This window comes from Mixophyes fleayi, chromosome 1 (genome assembly GCF_038048845.1).
Source record: "Mixophyes fleayi isolate aMixFle1 chromosome 1, aMixFle1.hap1, whole genome shotgun sequence".
NCBI classification, from domain to species: domain Eukaryota; kingdom Metazoa; phylum Chordata; class Amphibia; order Anura; family Limnodynastidae; genus Mixophyes; species Mixophyes fleayi.
Window position 1 is genome coordinate 362676287 of NC_134402.1, and position 16054 is coordinate 362692340.

Genomic DNA, 16054 nt, shown 5'->3' on the forward strand with positions numbered 1-16054 from the left:
TTGATTTCACTCCTATGGAGTAAAATGTAAATGAAAACAATGCAAGTGAGGTGTTGTAAGCAGATGAAAATACTGGCTCTCCGCTCACTGGAGGGCTATGAGATCATAAGAATGCCAAAGCTCTGAGCAATGAGACTTATTCCTAGCAGCGGGACTGTAAAACACAAGGCATGCAGTATGATCTCACCTTCCTTCGCCTCTAAACACAGGCATAAACACACACTCCTCCTCTTACAAAGATCTCAGGGGATACAATGACTGAGAAGGCTTTAATCTATGTCTGAGTCGTTAATCAGCGTAGCACACTCTCTGGTCTTTTCATCTGCAGCACAGCAGTATATGCGGTACTCTACACAATGCGATAGCACATGTTCCTGCACTGGAGAGATTGAGGTGTCTTTGGTGCCAGTTTCCTAAGATCTTAATGAGCTGATGTCGGCATGTGCACCAGACACACATGCTCTTCAGTAATTGGTGCCATCATTAGTTCACAAGCCAGAGGCCAGTATTAGGACATTGCCTATAAACCCAGTGAGATAAAATTCATAAACTCTGTGAAATGTTCTTTTTGTTATTGTAGTTATTTTTAATATGTGCTGTGTTTTGACATGTGTTTCAGACGTTCTTCTGGGACTGGTTTTGCTTTTGGTTGTAAATATTAAAGTTAGTTTCCAGCATGCATTTTTTTTCGAAAACTCAAAATATATTGTGCCACTCTTGGCCTCGAGACTAGCACATTAGGGTATGCTGACTTGAGAAGTGATGTGCAAGTAACAAGTTAGCTTATCAATGAGCTTTACTTGTGAGTCTCGTACCTGCAGTGATGAGTTCTGATTTGTTAGAAATGAACTTGTTGTCTACACACAAAGTAAGAGCAGCAATTTTGAGGGCAGAACCAAGGTTTGGAGAGCATTAATTAACTATGAACCAGTGACATCACTGAGGCAAGAAGTCACAAAGTGCCCCAGCAGATATATAGTGTCTTGTAGGAATAAAGGAAGATCTTTAGGAATTGTTATGTTTGTTTGCTCATCAATTAAAAGAGATGTTACACATGATCTAAAATTCAGATATAAACCATGCAGGTAAATGCATTGTTTATTGTTACCCTGACATTCCATCCTTTTGTTAAAAGTAATGTGTAACCTCCCCACTTTTTTAGACAGCCAAAGCTCCTCCCATATATTTTGGGCATTATCATGATTGAGTTATTGTGACACCAATGGCCTTGGCCATATGTATGAATCAACCGATTTACATAGTGCATTTCTGCCCAGCAACTCTGCAAGCAGTCACTTTGCCTGTTTATAGACATGGCAACCTGCTGATAACTTTAGTGTGTATACTTAACTACATCTACTATGTTATGTCATGTAGCCTTTGCTATTTATCTGTGTCAAATAGTGGCTTTGCATATTCTTTAAACTGTAAAAAAATAAATAAAAAAAAAATGTTTTTTTCTTTTTATAGTTGAAAGTATTTTTTTATTTTGTTGACAATAGACAGTAAACTGTAATTCTCCAGTAATGGTTGTATTTTTGGCCTGATCTCAGACTAGGCAGAACCCAGTTTTATATGAGCGTACATTTAGTAATTGTGGAATTATGAAGGTGGGGATCTAAGAGGCAGTAATGTTTGTGGTGATGTGTGGGTAAAAGCCCTTGTTTTATACCTTGCATTTTTATACTATAAATTATGTTTAGTTATCTGTAGATTAATTGTTCTGGACCTCAGAGTTTTGCAGTTCCTAATTACATATTCTCAATAGATTCATAATACCAAATGAAGTACAGTAATCAAAGCCTCTGTGTTTGAGTCTGCCTTGTCTCTCTGGCATTAAGTATTTACTGTTGTCTCTACAGGGCAAGTTTTACCTGCTGATTGAAGAGCTGAGCCAGCTGGTCCGTTCCCTGGTGCCCATCCAGCTGTGGTATAAATATATCATAGGTGATGATCCTTCAAGCACCTATTTCTTAGGAGGCATGTTGATAATCCTGTACAGCCTCTGTAAGGTGAGCTCACACTACTCACCACATCTGGTCAGTAATATTATGTATATAATGCGTGCCCCAGAATGTCATATTCCCAAGTAATGTAAAAAAAAAAAGACCTATTGCAATTACACAATCAGTCTTTCTGTCCTTTTACGTGACTGCCAGCCAGACCCATCTCACCTGGTACACATCTCTCTGCTCCAGTTTAATCAATACTTTTCACGTTGCAGTAACCTGTGCTACATTGATGTTAAAAATATCTTCAGCATCACTTAATTCATTACAGGTGAATGGTGCCAACCCAACAACCTGATCTGGGATGTGTGGCCAGATTAGATAGATGCAGCTTTTCAGAATTCAAGCAAAACAGCCAAATCATATGATAATCTATTACTGCGGTTAAATAATGTCTGCATACACTGTCATTGTCCCCTTTCTACCATTCCTGATCAGCATTTGATGGATCCCAGACAAAGTATGATAAGATTCTGCCCTAAAACTACAACCTTGACCTGAATTTCTGCTTGTTTCATGACTTGGGCATACATTACTGATATAGGAAACATGAAACATTGGATAAACCATGCACTGCAGCATGAAATGAGACATCTTGGGAGGTATACACATGTTTATACATTAAAGGGGAGAGTGTCCCAGAGGACAGAGAATCTCTAGAGAGAGGATGTCGGGGGACGGGGTGTCAGTGGGAAGAGTAAAATACATGTAATAATTAATCTCTAGCTACAATTTAAATTTTCCAGCTCCTGTTTTATTTTATCCTTTATTTCCTCCTCAGTTTGTCTATCTCTTCCCCTGCGTCACATACATGTCCATTTCTTCTCCGTGCCCAATTTGTTTCTTCTCCCCACCAAAGCTCTATAAATACAGCTATGCTGGCATGGGATGGGAGGCAGCACGGTGAAGTTCTTGTGCTGATTTTACACTTACACGAGCTCTTTCAGGCTTCACTGTTGAATCAGATTTCAGGGGGTTTTTGTTTTGTTTTAACCAATAATCTCTATATATATCTTACTGTTGGAACATGACTCCAGAGAGAGATGCTAAAATGTTTGTTGAAATGTAGTTTACTCATATTTGAAGGTTTCCAGCTGATTTGATTTATCTTCTACCTAGCCACATTTCAAGTGCAGTAATAACTTTAGGAAACTGTCCTTGATGTTCTAAAACGGATTCATACAGTTTTGTCTAGAGCCTGACTGGTGCCTGCCTCTGCAAACAGTGCCAGCTGGAGGGCATTACTGCAGGATCACCTTGTACAAGTTTGTTTGGGTCAAATGTTTTGTGATTAGCCGGAGGGCACCTTAACCCTTTGACTGCCAAGAGCGGGAGGAACGTCTTCATGCACTCTATTACTAATAAGGGGGAATCCCTCTTGTCCTGAAGTGGGGTTAAAAGAAAACCCACCAGTCACTGCCCACTATGACCAGTAGGTTTTATTTAACCATAGCATCAAGAATTCTCTTGCTGAAATATACAACATCTAGGCAGCAAGTATTAATAAATACCCTATCACTTTACAATGAACTCCTCATATATGAAAAAAAAATCCCACAAAAAGAAGTAGTTGCATATATACAAATGGGGTACAGTTCTTATTGGGAGAATAGCGACTGTCCCTAGTCTGCCACCTGCTGTTTCTGTGAATTTTAGTCTTGGGTTATAGAGAAAACAATGGTATTTTTTAAAAAGTCTTCTATAAACAAAAATAAGGTCTGATTTGTGTGGGTGCTGCACAGAAAAATGACTGATGTTGCGGTATGGTGAGACCAATAGTGCCAAAATATACTTAGCACAGGGATGACAAAAATTATCAGCAGTAAAGGGTTTAAAGCCACTCCTGGTGATCTCATACACTGTATATCCCCTGTGAATACTGTACCTTCATCATAATCACCATTTATTTATATAGCGCCACTAATTCCGCAGCGCTGTACAGAGAACTCATTCACATCAGTCCCTGTCCCATTGAGGCTTACAGTCTAAATTCCCAAACACACACACACAGGCAGGCTAGGGTCAATTTGTTAGCAGCGAATTAACCTATCAGTATGTTTTGTTTTTGGGTTTTTTGGAGTGTGGGAGGAAACCGGAGCACCCGGAGGAAATCCACGTAAACACGGGGAAAACATAGAAACTCCTCACAGATAAGGCCTTGGTCGGGAATTGAACTCACGATGCCAGTGCTGTACGGCAGAAGTGCTAACCACTTAGCTACCGTGCTGCCCATATACCTTAAGTAAACTTCTACTTTAATATAAAGAATTAATAAGGTTTCAGTTTTCAGATATAGAGGGAATACTTTTGATAATGCTATCTGGACATTGCACAAATAATTACTTTGGGAGCATAGAGAATATGACTATACCACCGTCTGACTGTATCTAGTAAGAGTTTATTTTTACAACAGTTTTATTGTATGAGTAATTTCAATTGGAGTCAGTCTTGTCACAGAATTTAAGGTGGATTGAAACGGGGATAGATGGGTGAGGAAAATGCAAGATAGGATGAGGTTGTTATAGTCAAGACAGGAGTTGTTGAGAGAATGGATAAGAGGTTTAGTAGCATCTTGGGTAAGAAAAGGACATATTCTACAGGAAAAGGACGAATCCTAATATTTCTAAGGTGGAGGAGAGAGACTGGATGTGAGGAATAAAGCAGAGGCAGAGTTAAGTGCAACATGAAGGCAGCGAGCCTGGGAGACTGAGGAAATCGTGGTGTTATTCACGGTAAGTGGGATTTGACGGGAGGTGGTTGCTCTTGGAGGAGATAACCTCTGTTTTGGACGTATTGATCTTGAGGTAGCATTGGGAATTTCCATGTGGAGATAGTGACAGTTTGTTACATGAGATTGTACAGAAAGGGACAGGTCAGGGAAGAAGAGGTAGGTTTTGGTGTTAGCTCAGTGGTGGTACTGGAGACTTTGTGCAACCCCACAGATCGTGGGAGTGGAGGAAAGAATGTGCTAGAGGTAGAGACACTTAAGGGCCTGAGTCATTAAGGCATAAAAGGAGTAAATGTTCTCTGGGACAAACCATGTTACAATGCAAGGGGTGCAAATTAGTTTATTATTTTGCACATAAGTTAAATACTGGCTGTTTTTTCATCTAACACAAATACTTAATAGCTTTATTATTACACTGAAATGTAAAGTTGATCTAGGACATGCCCTACACCAACTATAAATCTGTCCCACATTTTAAATTTATCTCCCCCTCCAATGCAACATGGTTTTCCCCAGGTGCAAATGTTACTCCTTTTTTATGCTTTGCTCTCCTTAATGACTCAGGCCCTAAGGGAATAGTTTGATAGATAGGAAGTGAACCATGAAAGGACTGTGCCACAAATACCAATGGAGTAAAGGGAGTGCAGGAGAAGATGGCGATCTGGGTCAAAAGCAGCAGAGAGGTCTAGAAGGATGAGTACGGAGAAGTGACCCTTATTCGTTGTTGTAGGTAGATTATTTCACTTTTGTGAGTTCAGTCTCAGTGTAACATTAGAGGTGCAATCACGATTGTAAAGAATCGCAAATAGAGTCAGAGGAGAAATAGTGAGATAGATGGGTGTACACAAGTCACTCAGCTACTTTGGAGGCAATGGGGAGGAGAGAAAGAGGGCAGTCGTTGGGAAGAGAGTGGTTTCTTTAGGATTGGTGAGATGAATGTGTGTTTTAAGGAGGATGTAAATGTGCTAGTGGAGAGAGATAGGTTGAAGTGGGGAGCTAGAGGTGGGCATTCAGTAGGGGGAGTCCAAGTGGTGGAGTTATCTCCTGTTACAGGAGAGAATGAACTGAGGATGGATTGGGAAGTGTAGGAGAAGGTGGGTGAAGTGTTTGGGTTTTGGTGAATGGTGTCAATTTGTCTTTGAAGTAAGTGGCAAAACCATAGTAGTGAGAGGGGGGAAGGGGGGTACATGCAGTTAGGCAGAGATGCGAGTTGAAGGTGGCATCGAGAGTTAGAAGACTGGGTGGATATTAGAAAAGTGAAGTAGTTTGGTTTAGCAAGTAAAAGGGCATTGTTCTAAAATGAGAGGATGGAATAAAAGTGATACTTAGCAGTGTGTGATCCTTTGCAGGTAGCAGAACTGTTTGTTATGTCATGGTTGAGGTTTGATCTTTGAAGACTATGGGATAGCTGGAGCTGCATCGTCTAGGGCTGAAGTGGGTGCTTTGTTGTAGAAAGAGGCAGTCTGGTCAGGGCAGGACAGGTTAGTCATAGTAGAAAGTAGCTCTTTTAGTGAAAATTAGAAATGTATGAGGTCGACAATAATTAGGTGTCATTGTGTACATGTGGATTTAGGTGCAGGGGGTGGAGGGCATGAGGTAAGGTGAGGCTGAAGGAAAGTAGTTTGTGGTCAAAAGCAGGAAGGTCAAGTTGCAGAAACTAGAGATGAAGCAGAAGCTGTGCTCATCACAGTGGGTGGAAGATGAAGTCGACCAAGATCAAAGGAGGAAGTAATTGAAAGATGTTTTGTGGTAGCGAGACATTGGGGTTGTCAATGGAAATGTTGAAATCACCTAGAATGTAAGTAGACAGGTCAAAGGATAGGAAATAAGTGAGCCATACAGCAAAGTTATCAAGGAATTGGGGAAACTGGACAATGGGGTGATAATTTAAAGCAACACAAAGGTTGAGAGTAGAGAATAGATGGATACTGTAGACTTCAAGGGAAGAAAGAGACTAAGGGCTAGATTTACTAAGCTGCGGGTTTGAAAAAGTGGGGATGTTGCCTATAGCAACCAATCAGATTCTAGCTGTCATTTTGTAGAAAGTACTAAATAAATGAAAGCTAGAATCTGATTGGTTGCTATAGGCAACATCCCCACTTTTTCAAACCCGCAGCTTAGTAAATCTAGCCCTAAGGGTTTTTGGAGTATGACTCGTTAGGTGCAATATTGAGAAAGTAGAATGTCTTCACCACCATGTCTGTTTACAGTTCTTGGAGTGTGGCTGCGGGAGAGTCCCCTGCAGGGTATGTAGTGTCAGAGAAGGTAAGCCAGGTGTCTGTAATGGAAGTTGAGGGCTTTTAAAATGAACAGATCATGGATAGTTGCGATTTTTACAATTGATTCTTGCGTTCCATAGCGCACAGGATAAAGGTAGGGGAGGGTAGAGAAGATATATGTATAAGGTTGGAGGGATTTTAAGTCTGAGGCATATGGAATTTTTTTTGGGTTAAATAAGGATTGTGAACAGATAGTAGGTAGTCTCTGCAGCTTTGACATATGATCCAGGATGCTGGCTGGGTTCTGTGGGACCAGCAGCCTATTGATATGGAAACAACAATGACAATTGAAGTCAGTATGACCAGCAGCCAAACAGAGTTGGCAACAGCAATCACAGTTGAGCTCAGTGGGCACTTGTATTGATATGGAAACAATGACCGCTGAAGTCAGTGGGACCAGCATTCAGACAGATATGACAACAGTAATGTCACTTGAGCTCTATGGGTCCAGCAGATGATCACCATCTGAAAATACCCATTGCCTTCTCCTTCAGAGATGTCGCACATCCATCTTTCTTCCCTATACATGCACAGTAATATACTAGTTTGCTTTAACATTAATTACAATATATTACATTATGCTATTGCACACACACGTCTCATATCTCACATTTTACATAATCATCTGCAGTTTTCACAGTTTTGCAGCTTTAGGACTGTTTGTCCCCTCCCACTTCAAACTCCATTCTGCATTACATTCACTACAACTACTAGCTATGTGCAGACAGCATTCACACACCATCTCATCCAACAAGATGTGAGTCCAACAGGCCACTTGCTGATGATGTCATAGGGGGAGACAGATTCTGTTTAAGACAAGATGCTGAAGGGAAGGAGAAAATTGTGTGTGGCTGTGTCTATACAATTCCCGTTATCACAGCACCCAAACCCCACCACAACTACAATGCCACAATTTGCATCATTGTGCAGTGGGGACGTTAAACTGCCCCGTCCCTATTACAAAATATCGGGTCGGTTCTGTGAGGGTGACCTACTCTTCCGGAAGTCCAGGAGAACACCCTGAAATTTGTGAGTCTCCCGAACATTCCTGGGAGAGTAGGCTAGTATGCCAAATGCATTTTACACCATGCTGTGATGTCACTGCAGACTCCTCCTTCCTCCTCCACCAGGACAGCTTTTTGACAGGACACAAATCCAGAAAATTTTCTTTAGGGATTCCCAGATGATCGTGTAAACAGTAATTTATGGTCATAAAACATATTTGTAATAAAAGTAATGTGTCAAAAATAAAACAAAAACAGGCACATTTTTTGAAGATGTAATTACCCTTTAAATAAACTCAGGAAGTATCACCCAGTTTGATATTATTGATAATATTGTGACCAGTAGAAATCGCTCCAGAGACTGTCTGGAGCAGACCAACTATAGTATACTAAAATATTTATTTAAGGACCTTGGTACTATATCTAGTTTTACTGAACTACACAGTCAGTTGTGAAACCTTGTATTGTGTGTAGAAAAATCTGATTATATATTTGTATTATCAAATTTATACTGTCAATACTTGTTTTGTGAACTAAATAAGATGATACTTTTTAAGGCTATAAAAAGTTTATCAATATTTGAAGCTGTACAGTGTATTAAATTATTTTGTGCACTAGCATTACATTTTCAAATCATAAATGATCTTTCTTTCTTTTCTAGTCGTTTGACATCTGTGGTCGTATTGGAGGCTTAAGGAAAGCTTTACGGATTCTCTGCCATCCACAGGTATTTGTTTTACATACCCCATAAAAGGAGATGTAAGGTGTAATAATTGAGGATTTAATGCAATATCAAGTTTAGCTCAGTTGGTCTGCAAGAGGACATACCCATATTAGCATGTCAAGCCATATAGGTGTTTATCCTCTTCTTTTATTGAATTGTTTCACCCTGGTTCAGATCTTGGGACATCATTTTTCTTACCAGACTTAGTTTAGGCTTCAACATTTGAAACATTGGCTGATTAAAACCACCATAATTTCTTTGCCTTGCTCAAGCTATCCCTTCTCTACATATGATTTCATGTCTGATCACCCACTGAGTTCTTTCATATCAACTCTGTACATCTTTTTTATTTACGTGTTTCATTAGAAAACATTCACTGTCCCTTGCCCTGTATTGATATAGCATGCATCTACAATAATCAGCAAGGACACCTTGCAGAGTTCATGGGAATATACAGCAAGCCCCTCACACAAGCTCACTTTATCTTCATAATGCACCACTAATTTTGAATGGTGGCAGCCTTGGACCCCAGGCTACAGCCGCAATGACCTATTATAATTTGCCCCTGCAGTCAAGACAGAAAGCGCAATTCACATAATCTTTAATGCAGCCCTCCAGTTATCTACAGTTTTGGACGTTTTACTTGAATGATAGCTGGAAACATGAACAGTTTGAGCCCCCAGTTGAATAAAGTGAGTGAGCTGTTTTCTAGTGCCATGGAAAACACTCTGTTCTGTGCATTGGGTGGTCATAATAGTTATAAATTGTTGAAATACTTGAGCGTCAAAATTAGTGATACCAGATAATTTCAGTTGTTTACAAATTTTAAAATATTGTTATTATTAAATTTTAATTAATATTCAAATAGGAATTGGAAGCTTCAGTGCACCTATAATCAACTTCTTTTTTCTTTTTTTGTCCAAATTTTAAAATATGCAAGAGTGCAGTACTTTTTATTGGTGCAAGATGTCAGTCTTGCTTACATGCCGTCATTACGGTTATTTTCCAAGTTCTAGTTTGCATTCTGCCTGCAAGTTGCAAAAAGTGTTACATTAAAAGCTTTGGCTGAGGCCTGGCTTCCAACAGACCTAAAGATGTGTACATTTCAAGTCTCTTTGTGTGAAGTAAAATACAGTGCGACACTCTTTTTATGTCTATTAATATTACAGTTTGAAAGTTTAGTAATCAATATGTTAAACATTCACTCAATTGTTTATGTAATTGTGCCACGATATCACAGGGTTTGTGAGTGTAAACCTTGGTGGGTGATGTCAGCAGCCCATAAGCATTAATCTCCTGTGTATCAGTTAGAGCTGACTTGGCTTAAGTTGGAGTAGTGTAGCTGAATAATGTACAGTGTATATTGGAATGTCTGTAATATTGTGACATCTTCATGGGGATAATGCTGTATGTCATGGTAAGGCTAATACCTAATGGCACTGTATTGATTTAACCTGTTAAGTTAGTTATATATGTGCTCACATGTTTATCCCAATCCTTCTTCTTTGCCAGAAGTATGGTGTCCGTGCTAGCAGCCAGCAATGCAGTGAAGCTGGGGATATATGTGCCATTTGCCAGGCAGACTTCAAAGACCCCATCATTCTAATATGTCAGGTAATATTGAAGCAGTTAACGATAAACTGCAGAGTCTGAGTGCAATTAACTTTTATTTAATTTTTATATGAAGAAAGAAAAAAAAGGACTGAACGTTTAAGTTCAGCAGAGAATTCCACCTTATCATAGGAGGTTTAATCAAATATCCTGAAGTTTGTGTAACATAAATTGAACGTTGGATAAAAATGAAATTATACCAGTATTTCAGAAAAATACTGCTTATATTTTAGATTTACGCTTTATGTTCCTATCAGTAAAGTGTTAGCTAGAGCTACAGTATCCATTTGTACCATATGGGGAATCGTACTATAAATAATCCTAAATTAAAATTATCAACTATTTTATTTTATTACTTACATATTTGGGGTACTTGTTGAAGTGTGCTGTAGTAGGGGGGGGGGGGTTTAACTCCTATTTTAAAACCATTGTTTGGTTTTCTCCATTTTGCAAACAATTAGGTTGAAGTAATTTGGTTGTTTCTTTATATTGTGGTTACATAGAATATTGTAATGCAGACAGTACTGCTAAAGAATTGTGTATGCATTAGGCATATTTCCATTGACGTGTTCTGTATTTCCTTTAATTGACCTTTCTGTACTGTTTTATATTTCCCATCTCTTAGCACGTTTTCTGTGAGGAGTGCTTGTGTCTTTGGTTTGACAGAGAGAGAACCTGTCCCCTCTGCCGTTCTGTAGCTGTTGAAACCCTCCGCTTGTGGAAGGACGGTTCCACCTCTGCTCACTTCCAGGTGTACTGACATACAGTGCTTTAATGTACACTATGATCAATTGTGTGAAGAGTCACTACCTGTGTTGATCAAACGGCACAATAGTTCTGTCACTTTAAGTAGAATTGAACAGAGGAACATCATCCTGGAGGAATCCAGATGTCTTTTATTTTTGTCTTTTAACATTTACTGGAGGAAATATATTGTCTGATATCTGTTTGTTGTCCACTAAAATTCTATTTATACTGTAATTATCCCAAAAGCAAACAGTACATGTGTCCTATCCAGGTTATAGTTAAAACTTAATAGAAACGGTTTGAAAATATGTTATGGAAATAAATGGATTCATCCCCCCAGAGTGTTGTACAGATGATGTCTCTAAACCTTCTAGGCCTAGGTAACATGGACGATATACTGCCTTTGATTTAATAAATACATATTAATAAATACAAAAGTCATTGCAAAGTAGGACATATGTGATCAAGAAATCCAGCAAACTGCCATTGACCATTAGGATAACTGGATAAATGAAGAAGCAACGTATTTTGAAGTAGGTGCTTTCACACATTCATTTTGGTTTTATGGGGCAATGAAGCAGTTAACTCCGCAGCATGTTTATAGTCCTAAAAATAATGCTCAATAGCCCATGAACAAAGATGCTGTCTTCCATGGCTACATTCAGAGACCTTATTGAAAGGAGGTCATTTTTGATATGGAAGCCTGAGGGAAAGGAGCAATCAAATGGGGCAATTGTAGATGAGAGGTTATGGACCACTGTCAGAGACAGCACTTTCCACCTCCATTTATAAAGTATCAGTTAAAGAAATGACGTGGAGGATTGGAGTTGCATCCTTACTGTAGTCTTCCATTCTTATCCCAGAATCTATACCAAGATATCTTTAAAGTGTTCCCATGGCTCATGGTGGCTGCAGACTTATTAAGACACATAAGGGGCGATGTATCAAAGGTCAGTTTTGTTCAGAAGTTAAAATCACCCAAAATCTGCATAAATTGCTTACTAGTTCCCCAAACTTTCTAATCTATTAAAATTGATTTATTTCAGCTGTGATATATTCCAACCATGGTCTTCTGTGGTGTGAATAGATTGTAGGGCTAGAGTTTGGAATTAGAGATTTATTCATTCTTTTTTTTGTAATCCCCAGTCATGTTCTTAATAAATTGTTCCTTTTTTTGAAAACACTACAACATAATTGTGTGCATTGTGGTGTTCTTATTTTCTTATACATAAGTATAGGTCCATGTGCTGAACATTTACTTCTACTTTTTGAAGTTTTTAGCGAAAGTCCAGTTTTGCTTTTATATGCAGAACCCAGCAGAGACTGATCCTATATATGGTAAATATTTTTTTTTTTTTTGCATTTGATCATGGTAGGATATGCAGTAGTTAAAACCATTTAAAAACTGTAAGTCATCCACATCTAGGCACATATAGGAGATACGCAGTCTATGAAACATGTGGAATTTCGTGACACTTCTAAAGACTGGTGCAAATGAAAAAAGGTTGTAATGCCCATAGCAACAAATTATCAAATCTGATTGCCCTGTACAACAGCACCTTTTTCCTTTGCGCTAGTTTTTTTTAAATGTTCCTCAATTTGTAAGAATTTAGCTCTTGTTGTGAACAGCTTCTTCCAAAGCAAAACAAACTATTGCTTTTGTAGCTGCAACCGTAGTGTGTTATGTAAGATATTGCCTAAGACTGCTACCATTTAAATAAAAACTTAGAAACAAGACCCAAAAGGGTCATACAATAGTATCTTGCAAAATTTCCAAATGTTTTTGTAAAACATACTATAAATTGACCGAATATGACATGTGTGGCATTGTTGTGCAACATGCAAGCTGTAGTCACCAAGCTTGAGAAGTCCCTTGGAGTATTCAGGAGGTTAAAGCTAGACCCACACGTGGTGACTTGTGAAGAGTGAGTGACTCTCTGCCTACTGTTATTTGGCCATATGATTTATTTCCTAATTGGGCACAGTTATTTGGTGGACAGGTCAAACAAAGAGTATTTAGCGGATCGATGTGGACTGTTAGCCACACACAGGCTGATGCGATTCATCACCAGAAGGGACTTTCCACCTTGACAAATCTGCTTGTCTAGGACAGTCTCCATTTTCTCCCTATTTGTTAGAAAATAAAAATGTATCTAACAAATCTAAGATTATCCAGAATTTGCCATTTTCTTCTCTTCCTATATTACACTTTGTGTATATATGTCCAAATGAATGGATTTATTTTGTCAGTATAACTGAAAGTGTTTAGTTGTATTGTGGTATAGAGTGTTGATCATGTATCGGTACATATGGAACAGTGTGTCTTATGGTTATGGTATATAATTGTTGCAGAGAAATGCGAGAAGAATTGCAAGCTTTACTAAACACGCCTGTAATCAGAATTTCTGTAAACTGATATATTACGTTTTGAAAAAGACATCTTTATTTATTTTTTTACATTTGTCATAAAACAGGCAGGAGAATTGTATCCAAACGGTACACCTTGTATTCTCACTATGCACAGAAAAATAAAACCGGCAAATAGTAAAATAAAGAAATTGAGTAGTGCACTTGTATGCATAATAAATGTTTTTTTCTTTTATGTTAAAAAGCCTTCGGTATACAGTTATTTTTTCCTATATTTGACAGCAGTCAACAAAGTTATGCTTTAGTTGTGTCCTTCATCTTTCATCCAAATGATCTCTTTCCTCTGTGGTTAAATTAGAATGGTATTTCAGAGAAGAAATAGTGCTAACCGGTTTTATGACGACAATGAAAAGCATAACACAAGAAAAATTACATTCAACATTTCTAACAATAATGGAAAAAATAATGTTCTAAAAATAAGTAAGCTGTAAGTTCTTGTAGGATGTTATCCCAAATTGGCGTTCATGGAGAGAGGTTTATTCATCGATTTAAAGACGGTGGAGACAGCCATATTGTGTGCTAAAGCATTATTCATGAGTGTGCAGCCTATTGATTTACTGCGAGCTAGAAACATCACAAAATCATGTGACACAATCATTCTTAAGAGTACAGCCTATCACAGTGATGGCTAACCTGTGACACTCCAGGTGTTGTGAAACTACAATCCCCAGCATGCTTTGCCAGTAGATAACTAGCTGATAACTGGCAAAGCATGCTGGGGCTTGTAGTTTCACAACACCTGGAGTGTCACAGGTTAGCCATCACTGGCCTATCGGTTCAGGAGGAACTAGTGACATCACTAAGGTAAAGTGTCTCGTGTTTCTTGACTGGTTTCTAGTGAATTGATTCTCATGAATACTAGTTTAGTGGCTGGTACACTTTAAAGGACAATTACTGAAATGACAATGTTCTTCTATAAAACATGTAGATAAACAGCACTACTCGGTCTTGCCCTGACTCATATTTGTTACAAAGTAAAGTGTAATTGAGAATTTCCTACTCGCTCCACTAGAAACAGAATACACTAAATGCCAGAGCTATCAAACAAAGGGAAACCTGTTGCTTATATAGGCCACAAAGCATACCAGGTCAGTTATGCTGTTATCACATTAATTGGCAATGTCCCAATCCACCAACCTGCATTCTTTGCAGTGTATCTGTTACATAAGGGATTGCTACGAAATGACTGCATCAGATCAATTCATGAGACAAAGGCTCTTTTTCCCTAAGAAGCTGTTTTTAAATATCTGTTTTACAACATCTTGATGGAGCATTGTGTAGACAGATTTATTTCAATACAACATAAAATCTAGTTATTGCAGGAATATGCTTTGATTTCTACATATTAATCCAAGAGTGGGTTCTTGAAATAGTCTCATTGTCAAAGTGAAACAGTTGACTAACATTGCCAAATTAGACAAGCATTCCTTTTTGAAAGTCACATGCAGAAAGATAGTTGGGGGTTTTAAATATATACCCAGTATCCTTTTTATTACATAAAGGAAACCTTTTCAACATAATGCATTATTTTATTTATTCTTTAATGTCCCATCTATGGTATCGGGTTTTGTACTTATTTCCACAGCGATGGGCTGCTTTGATTTGTGCAGAACTAATAGGTGATTATAATCCGTACTAATCTGCAATTAATATTAAGAAAGTTATTGTTTTAACACCCAGCTCTTGTGCTTTCATGAGGGAGAAAGAAATACGATTTTGCACCATTGCACAAAAGCATTTTTCTTTGAATGTGCCCTGTCTGGGTGGAGGAATACTGGTATCTACAATAAATAACATCAATCTACTTTTTATGTATTTATTTTATTATTCCTACTATAACAGTCCTCCAACATAGCCTTAGATTAATCTTTACGTTCTTTTAGTTTGCTAACTAAAAGGTACAAGAATGTTTTGTGTATGGTCAGTGCAACAGATTTCTCCAAAATGTCTTTGTCTTTATAAATGGCAAGAAATACAGATACATGGGTAAAACCTCATAGCTCACAATTACGTGTTCTGTAAATGGCTTACAAAACACTTTGAGCTTCTGAAACCGATTTATCCATTGTCTTTAACTGCAGCTCAGTTCAAAAGCATATTCAAGGATAAGTACACACGTGAATACTAGAGGGAATAAATAATGAAAATGTCCTGTCTGTAAATGGTTTTATATGGAAAGGAATATTTTTGGACCAATAATGAAAATACTCATGTATGTTTATTATTTATTTATTTTATTGCAACATGAAGCAAATTCTGCCAATGTTCTGTTACGGTCACTCTATTCCCCCTTACTTGGAGGAAAAGGAATATCTAAACGGCCGTGGGCTGATGTGAGCGGTCTCTATTGATGTGATTATGCTATAAGGGATGTTAATCTATTTAGAATTACTATAAGTAATTCAAGAATGCCCAAAAAACATAAGAATGATAAAATAACATGTAAGCTTTAATCTTATATAAAAATGGTGAATAGGTCCCCTTTAAAGTTCTGAATATTGAATTCTGACCAGCCTGAGTATTTA

The 16054-nt window shown here is 38.1% G+C and overlaps 1 protein-coding gene across 4 annotated transcripts in view; it reads left to right on the plus strand.

The window, feature by feature from the left end:
- Positions 1-13713, plus strand: part of RNFT2 (ring finger protein, transmembrane 2) — a 47499-nt gene extending 33786 nt beyond the window's left edge. For 3 of the 4 annotated variants that reach the window (XM_075178511.1, XM_075178508.1, XM_075178509.1), the window contains 4 exons: positions 1863-2012; positions 8682-8747; positions 10257-10358; positions 10981-13713. In XM_075178511.1, the coding sequence (XP_075034612.1) occupies positions 1863-2012; positions 8682-8747; positions 10257-10358; positions 10981-11115 (453 nt within the window). In that variant the 3' untranslated portion in view covers positions 11116-13713. The remainder of the gene's footprint in view (positions 1-1862; positions 2013-8681; positions 8748-10256; positions 10359-10980) is intronic. The other variant, XM_075178510.1, reaches the window with a different exon arrangement.
- The last annotated feature ends 2341 nt before the right edge of the window (positions 13714-16054 follow it).